At 34.7% G+C, this 12868-nt stretch overlaps 1 protein-coding gene across 17 annotated transcripts in view; it reads left to right on the top strand.

Annotated features, from left to right (window-relative positions):
* Positions 1 to 12868, top strand: part of MEF2C (myocyte enhancer factor 2C) — a 161730-nt gene that overhangs the window by 71215 nt on the left and 77647 nt on the right. For 12 of the 17 annotated variants that reach the window (XM_045847774.1, XM_045847771.1, XM_045847785.1 and 9 more), the window contains one exon: positions 1470 to 1665. In XM_045847774.1, the coding sequence (XP_045703730.1) occupies positions 1612 to 1665 (54 nt within the window). In that variant the 5' untranslated portion in view covers positions 1470 to 1611. The remainder of the gene's footprint in view (positions 1 to 1469; positions 1666 to 12868) is intronic. The other 5 variants (XM_045847776.1, XM_045847773.1, XM_045847777.1 and 2 more) reach the window with 1 other exon arrangement.

The raw sequence follows: 12868 nt of genomic DNA on the forward strand, positions 1-12868 counted from the left end.
TTAATAGAAAGGTTTTGGGCAAAAGAGAATAGATGGTCTTAGCATTTAAGCAGTGCCTAATCCACTAGAACTAATTATGTCATAATAGCTTGTGCAATTAGATAATCATGGAAAACTTAAAATTGTAAAAAAATTACTCAAAGAGGTAGAGAATTTAGAAATTAAATTAAACAAATCAAAAGAGAGCTGGTGATCAGACCAAGTATAGAACAGCTTTCCTGTTCCAATAACTTTGAATTGGAGCCAACTGATCTATTAAGTAGCTGGGGCATTGGCTTAGCATTACAAAACAAAAGTGGGAATTTGTCAGGTTGGTTGTGAGACACCAGCTAAAATAAACAGGGACATTCTGAGCGATGTGTAAAGTAGTTGCATTCTTTGACATGCGATGGGTTAGAATAATTGAGGCTGTTGCTTGCAAATGAAGAAGCCATTGTGGAGTGCTTTCTTGTTAACTTCCACACTGCACGGCATTTCACTTTCATTACACTCAGATGTACTTTAAAACAAAGTAAAATATGTACTTTTAATACTGTAGATTTTCTGGGTTTATCTCACTTTATTGGTGATCATTTCTTTACTATTAATTCATGGCCTAAAGATATCTAGTATACAATAACAAGCTTTTATAATTTTGTATCTTACTCCCCAAAGAGATATATCTTTTCAAAATATTTAAATTTAGAGGACTGATGGCTTATTATAAAAAAGTGTAGTTATAAATGGAATAATACTCTAATTTTTGCACCTTTCTTTTTTCTTTTTATGAATGATTATATTTTTGGATTCTTGTATTGAAAATATAGCTTAAGGGCTTTCAAAAGGAAAAGAGATCTCACTGCTGATAGCTGCTTGTTATGTAAGATTAAATATCACATGTTCTTTTTACAGTATTCTCATAGCGGTGACTTTTTAAAAATAAGATTAAAAGACTTAGATTTAAATTAGTTGACATTTACAAATATCAAATAACACTTTGATAATAGTCCATCCTATTTGCATAACGAGGGACAACGTTATCACCTCTGCTGTCAAAACAGGAGATTGTTTTCCCTTCAGAAATGAATTAGCTGCCCTACTTAGCATACACAGGTACATAAAGGTTCATTAACTCTCTGATTTAGGTAATTTTTCATAACAGAAAGGTGCAAATAGTCACCTAATTTTATTTAAAAATATTAAGAAACTCTGCAAAAGATACATTTTAACTGCCAGGTTTTAAAACATAGTTTTCATCATTTAAATTACTTGTTAAAGTACTTATGAAATTATTTTAATTATAAAAACAAACCAGTCCTACTTGATGTGCTCCTGTGTGTGATATACTGTGTACTTTTAACAAGCACTTATTTTCATTCACTTGATTGGCTTACTGCCATGTAGTTTTATTTTTTAAAAATTAGAATATGATAGTTCTTATGATACTGACTTGCTGCTAAAGGGGTATTGAATGTCTCCTTTTTGTTCAGCAGGAACGAATGCAGGAATTTGGGAACTGAGTGGTGCAAGTGCTGAAGAAGGAGATTTGTTTGGAGGAAACAGGAAAGAGAAAGAAAAGGAAGGAAAAAATACATAATTTCAGGGACGAGAGAGAGAAGAAAAACGGGGACTATGGGGAGAAAAAAGATTCAGATTACGAGGATTATGGATGAACGTAACAGACAGGTGAGTGGGATAAACTTTTTTATTTCATTATTTACATGTTCTATTTGTTAACATTTTCCCCAAAATGGGGTAAGGGTCCTGGAAAATATTTTTAATTAAACGTGGCCAGTTTAAATGCTAATAGTCTCTTATATGTAAAAGGAAAAAAATAACCCTCTCATGTAGAAATACAGTTTACACATTCATGGTTAGTTAGTTTTTACTTCAACCTGAATTCTAAGTAGGAGTTATACTTGTGTAATATAAATAGCTTAATAATTAAGAGTTAATAAGCATAACATTGCTACATTGCACGCATCACTAAAGATATTCTAATATTCATGGGCACAAGGCCTTTTGTGGTTATCCATTTTAAAGGTTTACATTATAGGCTAAATATTCTGAATAAAAATAGCTTTTATTCTATTCACAAATTTTGAAATGCACCCAAAATATTTAACATATTCCGACAACAACTGAGAAAACACCCACATAAAATACTAGTAACTTAAAACATGTAGGCAAGAAGTATTGGTTAATTCATACTATTTTCTTTAAACCTTGACTTTTACAAACATAGAGGCAGATGATGTTGTAATTTTTCCTAGGACTCCAGTGATAATATCTGTGTGATACAATTCAGGGTCTGGCACAAATAATGCCCCCTGTTTATTACAAAATATTGTATTACAAAGTCATAAGCTTATAATTCTGTAACATAACACTATCACACTCAAGCACACCATATGACATTTTAGGTGACATGATCAAATTAAAACTGTGAATTATTACACCCATAGTATTACCCTACAAACCACACTCAAGCAGACATCAGACCCTATATTCTAAAGACATTATACAGCCAAATGTTCTATTCAACAAATACTTAAATATCATGAATATCTGTGAATTCTTCACACCTGGGGAATGTGGATGTAGCCAGGCAACGTAAAGAGAGGGGTGGGTAGTTTGCTTGTATTCTGATGTTGAATATCAAGTAATGGGTCCTGGGAGAAATTACAGTACTGCCAGGTCCCAGCCATTGCAGGTGGATAGTGTAAACCATAAAGCAGGCATTCCTTGACTGTGGAAGAAAAGCATCTTTTGCCTGTCCTCCCTTTACACTAGGGGAAGCTAAGAGGACAGCTTTGGAGATGCCCCCTAAGGCTGTAATTTCCCCCAAATAAAGACACTCTATGTCTTTGTCCCTTTCTATCTTCTTGGACTTGTGAGACTAGAACTGATTCCTGGTTTAAAGTGTTATGTTGTAAAATATGTAAATTATAATGAATAGAAGTTATTATTTATGCTGTCAAAGCCAGATTCTATTAAAAGTTAAAGAAACTTTTTGATTTTTATGTTTATAATTCCTTAAATTGTTACATTCAAGGTACATATGACTTGAACTATTTTTGGCTGAAAAGTGAGCTAAAGGATGAATAATGCTAAGATTTATAATGTATTCCTTTAGTGCTTTCCTGCATATTATTTATTGCTATGAATCAAGTCAAAAAGCAATAACTTTTTCAATATAAAACCACAACATTTTTAATCAGTTTATAGATTGAAATTAAAACTAAAATATTGAACATCATATACCATTGACTATTTAGGCTCAGTTATTTGGACTAGAATCTGTTTTGGGTACAATGAAAAATTATGTGAATTAGCACCTATATTTCATTAATAATACCAAGTAATTTTTAAGTTCATAAAATTCATTATGTCTTCGTTTTGCTTGCAAAGGAAGACATTTTTTACAGGTGGAAATCATGAACTTTCATTACACTTTATAAAAGAGCATAAAACTCACACAGGAATACAAGAATTTTAACATTCTACTTTTGTGCTAATAATTGAACATCTTTTCTTAATTTAAATATAGTTGTGTCTACAATTGCTATGATTCTCACCAATGTTGGAAGAACAAAATTTATTTAAATTCAGCTTCATTTATCTTTTTATTAATCCTAAAGACAATTTTCTTGATTTTATTCTATAGAATTTAGGCTCTTAGCCTTTTTTTCTTTTTTCTTTCTTTTAGTCATTAGGTACAGCAGGTCTTTGAATTCAATACTTAAACAGAATTAGTAAGTGTGAAAATTGCCATGTTTTAACATATATTTCAGTGGTTGTTTTAGATGGCCATTGACAACTTTCAACAGCCATCTTACTTATAAATGTTTGTCATGTGCAAAGAATGGTCATAAGAACCATTTGGAGAGAGCGTAAAAGAGATAAGTCACTTCTAAAATTCACACCAGCAAATCTGTCATAGTGTGTCCTATGAAGTGTGGAAGCACCCCTAAACTGAGCTGCCTTTAAACTGTGTGTTCACATGTTGAAAAGTAAAAGGTAACTGTTTTGCCCTTGTGAAAGCCTCCCCCATGGTAGACTCCTTAATGGAACCTCACACAATGGTTCACAGTCATCTTTTCTTAAAAGCAGTAAAAGTCTGCTCTGCCACTGCAGGTGTTTATTCGGCAACATAGAGAACAGGGTGTGTTTTTACAGAATAAGAAATTCTGTCATAAAGTGTGAAATGAAATATTGCAGAGCTGATGTGATAAATTGTATATCATTAAGAAATGAAACTGTTGTAAAACAGAGTGGCTAACTGTTTAAATTGAATTTTGCCCTTATTTTATCTTTCATAGTGGAAATAGGGAACAGCTAAAATTCAGAAACTCCAGTTGTATACCTGTAATAGTTTAGGGGAGGAAAAATAATAACAGCTTCTTAAATTTTCCAGAGTTCCTAAGCTTATGAAAACTACTTATTTCTCAAATGCTAACCTAAACAAGATGGATTTCTTAGGCCAGTATGTAAAAATAATTAAAATCCTAGATTCTCTTTTTGTCTCACAAAAACTTTCAGATAACTTAGTAAAAGAAGCTACAGGTTCCAAGAACTACATACATATTATTCCATTTAATTATCAATCCCTTTTACAACTGAATAATTCATTTATTTATTAAATCAACAAACATTATTGGATTGCAGTGTGCCTAACATTAATTAGTCAATGGTAAACAAGAAGAATCTCACCCATCTTATCAGCTGCTATAGAAATCAGCAAACTTTTTCTGTAAAGGGCCCAAAAGAAAATATTTTTGGTACTGTAAACCATGTAGTAACTGTCTCAATGAGTTGTGAAAGCAGCCATGGGCAAGATGCAGGGGGATGAATGTGCTTGTGGGCCATAGTATGGGGACCTCTGGCCTAGTGGATGAATTCAGCCATGAAACAGGCAAATATGTAATGAAAGTTTTGTTCATAGGCGCTATCAATGAAATTATCAAAGTGCTGTGAAGGAATAATAGGAGGTGTTTTGTTCAGATTGAGGTCAGAAAAATGCATCTGGAAGGCAATGCTAAAGATGGGAACATTAAGACAGTCAGAGTCAGGCAGGTGGCAACATTCCAGAGGTAAAAGTATTTGCAAAGCTCCTTTAGAAATGAGAGGGCCTGCTAGGAAGCTGAAGGAAAGTCCATGGAACCTGACCTTAGTGCGTCTAACTTAGGAAAGATGAGAGAAAAGATTGGATTAGGCATGGCCCAGACCATGCAAAGCTTTGTTGGTTGTCAAAGATTTGAGCCCAGATCTTTTAGATTAAAACACAAAACAAACATGATTTTCTTAATTAAATCTCGTTTCATCCAGTATAATATAATGTTTAGGTCATAGCCTTGCCCAGTTACATCATACTGCATCCAGTATAATATGATAGTAATGAGCATGGTTTTAGAGACAAACCTAATTCTGGTCCCAGTACTGTCACCTACTAGCTGTATGACCGACCCTCCCACAAGAGACTTAAAACCTCTCTGAGCCTCATCAGTTCCCTGTTCAGTAGTAGAGTGAGGATTAAAAAAATAATACCTCATTAGGTCACTGAGATAATTAGAGGAGAAAAGTAAAGAACCTAACATATAATAAGTGCTCAATGAATTTCCTTATTAAGCTATTTCTGTTAAGACCCATGCTCTTTAAACCATGAGCTATTATGTTAGAGTTAATGTGATTTGCATCAAAAGATTTCCTGCTCTGTGTAGCACATTAAAGAATGATACCTGAACCTTCATTTCACAAGGGCTTCACCTTAAAAGGGTATTGGGGAGATAGGAGGAAAGTGGAACAGAGTAAGGAAGGAGCACAAAGGAGCCTTCGGAAGCTGAAGGGGTGAGCAAGTCATTTCAGAGCAAGAGCTTGCTGATGGAAGAGGATGGCTGGTGGACAGTATGAAAAATCACTCAGAACATTTGCAGAGCAGGGCAGGTGACAGAGATGGGGAGAAGCAGTGTCCTAAGCTCTATGTACTATGGAACTTACTGTCAAATACGTTACTAACCAAATTATTTTGAACTACAGATCGCCATTCTTACCACTTCCGACTTCCAGCTTATTCTAACCCTACAATTTCAAGCTCTCAGTATGCATTTTTTAATTTTTACCCAGTAGGTACCTTCATCAGTTAGGCAATAATCTTCTTACCCTTCTTCATCTAGTACTATTTTTACTATACTCTGAAACAGCCATATTTATTGAGTTTTGTCCTTGTATCACTTTTTACAAACAATATACCTAGAAATCTATTATATCTGTTGTATCAAGAAGACATGTCAAAGTTAGGCATGCTTAACCTATAGCATGTTGACTTGTATATCTGTATGTAAATATTTGTATTTATTGTATATTTCCAGTTTTCACATTTTGAAAAGATAGAGGAGGTAAGCCTAAGTTTATTTGTATGACTTGTTATTAAATGACAATTAAATATTTGAATAACCAAAAGAGAAAATATGTGACAAATAACACAGAGCCTAATGTAGTCATGTTAAGGAGAAAAGATTTTTAAATGTTTTAAGTTCTTTTCTTCCATCAGATCTGGCACACTAATAGTTTTTTCCAGCAAACAAAATTTTATATAATTATCAGTGTAATAACTGGAGCACAAATTAAAGACAATTAGCAACATTCTCCTGTTAATAGAACAGCAGAATCCCCTTATGACTGGAAAGAATTCAGAGTTCATAGCTGTTAAATTGTGTAACTTTTTCTCTGGAGATGTATTGATTTCCTTAAGTGACTTTCTTTTATAAAGAAACAAATTTTACTCCTTTCTCCTCTTTTCCACTATATTGGGTTCTTAATTTCAGTGGATGTTTTGCTGTAACATTCATTCCTTCAAGGTGATAATCCAGAATATCAGTAAATAAAAGGGATAATTACAGTTCTAAACCTGAGAGTTACAACCTACTAAACTAATATAAAATTTGTTGAAATTGAGATGGATTCACTCTAAATATGAGGAGCTGGATAATTTAGAAATGCAAATTAATCGCTTCAAGAAAATAACTTTGTAATGAACTGTGAACGATGAGTTTAAAAAAAAAAAAACAGAGTAATCATCACACTGTTTTCCTTTGTCATCTCCTCAAACAGAACTTCCAGACTTGTCAGTTGCTGGTATTCATATCAAGCAAGTGTGTGTTGTTTGAGAGAAAATTATACTTTAAGTAACAGAGAAGAGTTCTCCATGTTAAGCAATGAATATCTGGAACTTTGGCTCAGGTCAAGTGAAGAAAATTTCAATCACTGCAAAAGTGTTTATTTTTTACCTCTGAATCCAAAATAAACCTGCAAATACCTTATATTGAAGTTTTTATGCCTTTTCCCCCTCTGTATCATTTCTTAACAGCTGACTGCCTCCCTTACACTTCTATTAAAATTTTTATTAAGCTCATTTTATATAAATGAAATTAGCATGTATCATATAATTTATTAGGACATAGTAGTACAATACATCTCAGAAGTGAATAGCAGGGTATATTGATGCATCCTGTGGATACCTACTCAAAAATTCCCCATGTGTGTAAGCTAAACCATTCTTTCATTAATCTTAAAAATCACCAAGGGGAAAAGTTTGTGTTGGAATTACTGGTGATTGAAGAGACTGAAAAAGAAAACCTAAAAGAAAAAATGAGAAAGTGTGTACTTTTGAGAATTTTCAAATCAAGGAAAGCAGTAGCCAGGTGCTCAGATGTCTAACAGCTATGACATCAGGCCAGTCATTTGTATCATATTCCCAGCAATCTGCAAACAGTTCACAAGTGATCTTCCCCCTATATGGTTGAATCATAGTCAAGTGCACCACGTACTTCTTATATGGCCGATGAATGTGGGACATGTTATATTTATGTGAGCTGGATCTATCCCTGCACTGTCAGAAAGGCATTATCTCAACCGCAGTCACATTCACTCAGCTGTCCTTTGTAGAACATCCAAGGGAGGTCAAAATGTTTACAAGGGAAATGAAACTGTTTCTCTAGAATTCTATTACTGGGTTTAAGAAATAAGCTCCCCATAAACTTGAGGGCTTCAAGACTTTTTGCTGTTTCAGTCTAATTTGTGTATCTCATATAATTTCCATTTTTAAATTGTAGTTCATAAAAATTCTGATGTTTGGGTTTATTGTGTCAAAATCATTTTGTGTACAAAGGTGACAATGAACGACACTTTCCACTTCTGTGAATGCATGCACACACCTTGTTTGCTACAAGTCACTTTGTGCTTTGCAAATGCACAAATGCTGTGTGACATTATATTACTGAGAAACCAGCACTAAAAATATTAACATCATAAATAGACCACATAAACCAAAAGGTTTCTTCTAAACTGTAGAATAAAGAACATGTTGCTGATTATTTCAAAAGCCATGTCCTTTGCAGTCTAGACTAACTTTAACATTGTAATTTGTTCAAAATGATCTCCTTCAAAAATTAATATGGTGAAAGCATTTTGAAAATTTACATCTCAACACACTCTCATTGAAGACAATTTAGAACACCTCACCTCAAAATAATGACTTTAGTTTAAAAAACTTACATAATTATTTTTTGGATGTATATTTATTTACATTTCTTTGAAATACTTTAGATCACTCATAGGAATGAGAACCATTCTAAATGTTTGAAAATTTGACTTTTAATTTTAATTTGGAACAGTTTAGCTTAAGAAATCACTAACATTTAAATAACATTTCAACAAATGTAACTGTTTGGAAACTACAGGGGAGATGGCCTCCTGCCTTCTGTCTTGCAAGGATTGATTTGGAAGGCCCTGAGGGAGAAAATATTGGAGTTAGAAGGTAAACCTGAAGCCATTGTGGAAAGGAAGAAGTTACACTCTTCCTGTTATGACAGGAAATGTAGACAAATGTGCTTCCTGAGCATTTACTCAGCAGGGAATGAAGTAGTCTTTGACCTTTACCTTAGGTACATTTCGGCTTTGTTAAACTAGTAAACATGTTTTTGCCCCCAAATATGAATCTGGTTTATTTTATTCTTCTCAGATTCAAATGATATATTTTATGTATATGAGGTATAAAGAAATAGAAGCATTTATTTTATGACTGCATCTCCAGATTGGAGTTAGAATGTAAATCAGCCCTTTATCAAGCAAATAAGAAATTTGCACATATAAGAAACAGCACATATAAGAAATTAAAAATATATTGTGCAATAGTCTTCTTTTTTTAAAACCCAAAACATTTTTAGGCTTAAAAATGGAGCACAATAAAATCTTTTAAATCCTGATAAATTTAATAATTGTAGATTATCCTTTTTCCTTTGCCTCATGTAGACAAATATATCAGAAATCAGCTACCATACATTTTAAAACCAAGGCTCTATGAGCTTGTTAATAAACACAAAAGTTCAATTATTTAATTATAATCTAACCTATTTTTTATAATTTTTTTCAAAATACTATGCAAAGCTTAGGATTTAAATTATTTTTTTGAGGTTTGGGGTGTTGACTTAGGAGGAGGAGTTGGTAGGATTCCAAATTCCATACTCTCAGCCCTTTATTTTAATCCTTTTATCGCATTCAGAATTTTAGGAACTACTGCTCAAAATTCCTTTGGAAATCCCTGCATTGCAGTGAAACCCAGCTCAGTTTGCTGGAGGCTAATGAGGACAATAGTCCCCTTTGCAGCCCCAATACACTGCTGTCTCATCCTTGCAAGTTATGCTGGAGGGTTACAAGCACATGGTAGCAGTCTGCTTAAAAGAGTCCCTCACTGCTCTTTAAAGAGCCTTTCTTTTATGGAGGCAGGCCCCGTCATTGTATAAAGGAGCGCTTGTCTAGAACACAAGTCTGCAGTGGCATTACTTCCTCCCACCGAGAGTAATCATCAAGCCTGAAGCTCGAAAGCCTTTCTAATGACAGACTGAATTAAACAAAATAAAATTGAAGAGGAATACTTTAGAACAGTTGTACCATTACTTACTGTCAGGAGCAAGCCAGAAGAAGAAAAAGAGCATTTAAGAGGGCATTTCCCTTTTTCAATTAGAGATTGTCCTTGCAGACTCCTGACTCCATCCCTAACCCTTTAAACACATAGGAAGACCTAGTGGCTCTGGATTAGAGAGTGCATTGTGTCTCTGACCTGTCCATCTTGTCACTCATTAGTCACTCTGTTTCCTCAACTGGGAGGAAACAGATTATCAGATTATCAAGACTGGGAGTGAGGAGGTGTGGATCTAAAATACTTTCATAGGATGAAGGTTAAATTAGTCATTACTCTATTTAGACAAAAAAAAAAATACCTCAAACTGTTGAAAATAGAATAGGCTGAGTATTTTAATAGTCCCAAACAGATTCTTTTTTTCCCTTTGTTCCTTCAAATTTACTTCTTTTAATTAAAATAGCTTTTAGATTATCTACAGTCAGATTTTTATCATGGCTTTCTTTTACATAAATTGGAATTTTTAAGGTAAACAATTGTTTTAAGACATTCATAAAACTTCTTCACCCTTGACCCAGTTGTTATGAATCATCCTTCAGCTCAGGGCCAGCGATGCCTGCGTTCATCCACAGGGTACCATCTTCTGTGCCAGCAAGTGAGTGGTAACAGAATACTTTTATTGAATTTGTTGGGGTGACACTGGTTAATGAAACCATACAGTTGTCACATGTACAGTTCTATAACACATCATTTGCATACTGCTTGTGCCCTCACCACCAAAAGTCAAGTCTCTTTCTGACACCATCTCAAACAGATTCTAAAGTGAAGACACTAATACTACTTTATGAGTTAAAGAAATGAGTAAAAAGTTCTCCACTCACTGAGCAGACTCATTGAGCAGCTGAGTTAAGATCAGGCCAAAAGGCCCTGGCCGGTGTGGCTCAGTTGGTTGGAGTGTCATCCCAGAGATCAAAGGGTCATGGGTTTGATTCCCAGTCCGGGCACATGTCAAGGTGCATATGAGAACCGACTGATGTTTCTCTCTCTTTCTCCTCCCCACTTCTTCTCACTCCAATGAAAAAGTATCCTCAGGTGACAGTAAAAATAAATTATTTTTTTAAAGATCAGGCTGAAAGTATTCTGATGAATAGAAAGAAGAATAAAATTATTGTTGCTCTCCTTAGTAATTAATGCTCTTCAAGTCCTTTAAAGTTAGGTCTCAGTTCCCATAGATGTGGATAGCTGATGTTTCCAAAGGCCTTTTGCTGTCATTTATTCAGAACACTTTCCTGTAAGTTGCAAGGTCTTCCACAGTTAATATGGCAGAGAAGTTCTCCTGAGATGACGTTTTGAACCGAGTCCGGATTAGGAGGGGAAACGGAGGAGGCATGCGCATGGTGTGGAGACTCATTATTATATGTCCTTTCCATTCCACAGTAGTCAAACTAATTTCCCTACCCCACAGGAAATAATACAGGAGTCCTCTGCTTTTAGAACTTGTTATTTACATTGCTTGTGTGTAAATCGGAGACCCACCTTTTGTATTGTGGCTGTAAACAGAACTGTGTTTGCTACCAACTTAAATGTTTCTCATTTTGTGAAATTTAAATAAACATCCACAAACATAGAACTAGTATGTGCCCACTAGTGCATGCATGCGGTTCTCATGAGCTTCAGTGGGACTGGCTGGGGGTCTGAGGGCAGAGCTGGCTGTGGGATCCACACAAAAGGAGCTTTACTGTCAAACCTAGAAACCAATTTCTTCTAAATTTCAGTATTATCAGTATTCTTTTTTTACTTTAACCTAGAAAAGTTCCCTTACATTAGTGAATGTGTAATGCAGTACTCTGCTTCTGCTGTTCAGAAAAACTGACTGTTCTTAATGGACCTGTACACTGTTCAGTGAACGGCTGACTGGGTGCATGTGGTGCTGATTTAAGCCCTGGAGATGCAGTCATCTAAATGAGGTCAGGAACACCAGCTAAGGGAAGTGCGAAGAAGGTTCTGTTTCCATTTCATCCCGGGACTAGTTTTGTGACGTTGGATAAGGCAATTCATGTCTTTCTTTACCGCATCATCTGAGAAATGGGGATGAAAAACTGTCATGTAATAACTTCAAAGAGTTACTATCGAATGTAGTGAGATAATTTATTATAAAGTCTTTGAACTTCTTAGAAAACATTCACCAAATACAATCAACATTCTTACCTAAAAATAACTATAATATGATATGCTCTAATTTCACCAACAAACCTACACACAAAATTTGACCCAGTCCAACTTTTCTATTCAGTTTTACCAAATGTACATTTTTACTCTAAGTGAAAATAACAAAAAAAGAAAAATGTATGAAATTTTCCCCTCTCACAGACAGATTTCCTATTAACATAGCTTGAGCATGCATAGAAATTTATTTTTGCCATTCCTTTTGGACTGCAAAACATGCACGATTCTTTATCCATCTTTCCATTCATTCATTCAGCAAATATTTAGCCAAGTATTTTTCTGGGATTTTGGATTATGAGATCAGACAGGAGATGTTCTGGGCTTTCAAGGGAAGCTCAAGGTCTACTTGAGAGAGAAACTCTGATCTCCACATAACAATGGTAACCCAAGTTGGCAGGTCCTAGAGGAGCAGCAGTATGTAACAGGAACTGACTGAGCCTGACGCATCAGAGAAAAAAGTACGACCTACCTCTTACAGTGTTTCACTGTCAACAAGTCACTGACACTTATATTATGTCCCTTCATTTAAGTCTCATAACAACTCTATTGTTAGAGTTGGCTCTATTGTTATAGGCTCTACTGAGCCTATTTTTACCTCCATTTTACAGGTGAGGAAACAGGGGTTCAGGTAAATTAAGCAATTTACCCAAGGACACATAGCTCATAAATGTCAGTGTTCAGACTTCATTTTCAATTCCCATGTTTTTGCCTCTATACTCAACTGCCCCAGTAATGATGCATATATAC

The sequence above is a fragment of the Phyllostomus hastatus genome, unplaced genomic scaffold, assembly GCF_019186645.2.
Source record: "Phyllostomus hastatus isolate PE091 unplaced genomic scaffold, TTU_PhHast_1.1 phas_contig_58, whole genome shotgun sequence".
NCBI classification, from domain to species: Eukaryota; Metazoa; Chordata; class Mammalia; order Chiroptera; family Phyllostomidae; genus Phyllostomus; species Phyllostomus hastatus.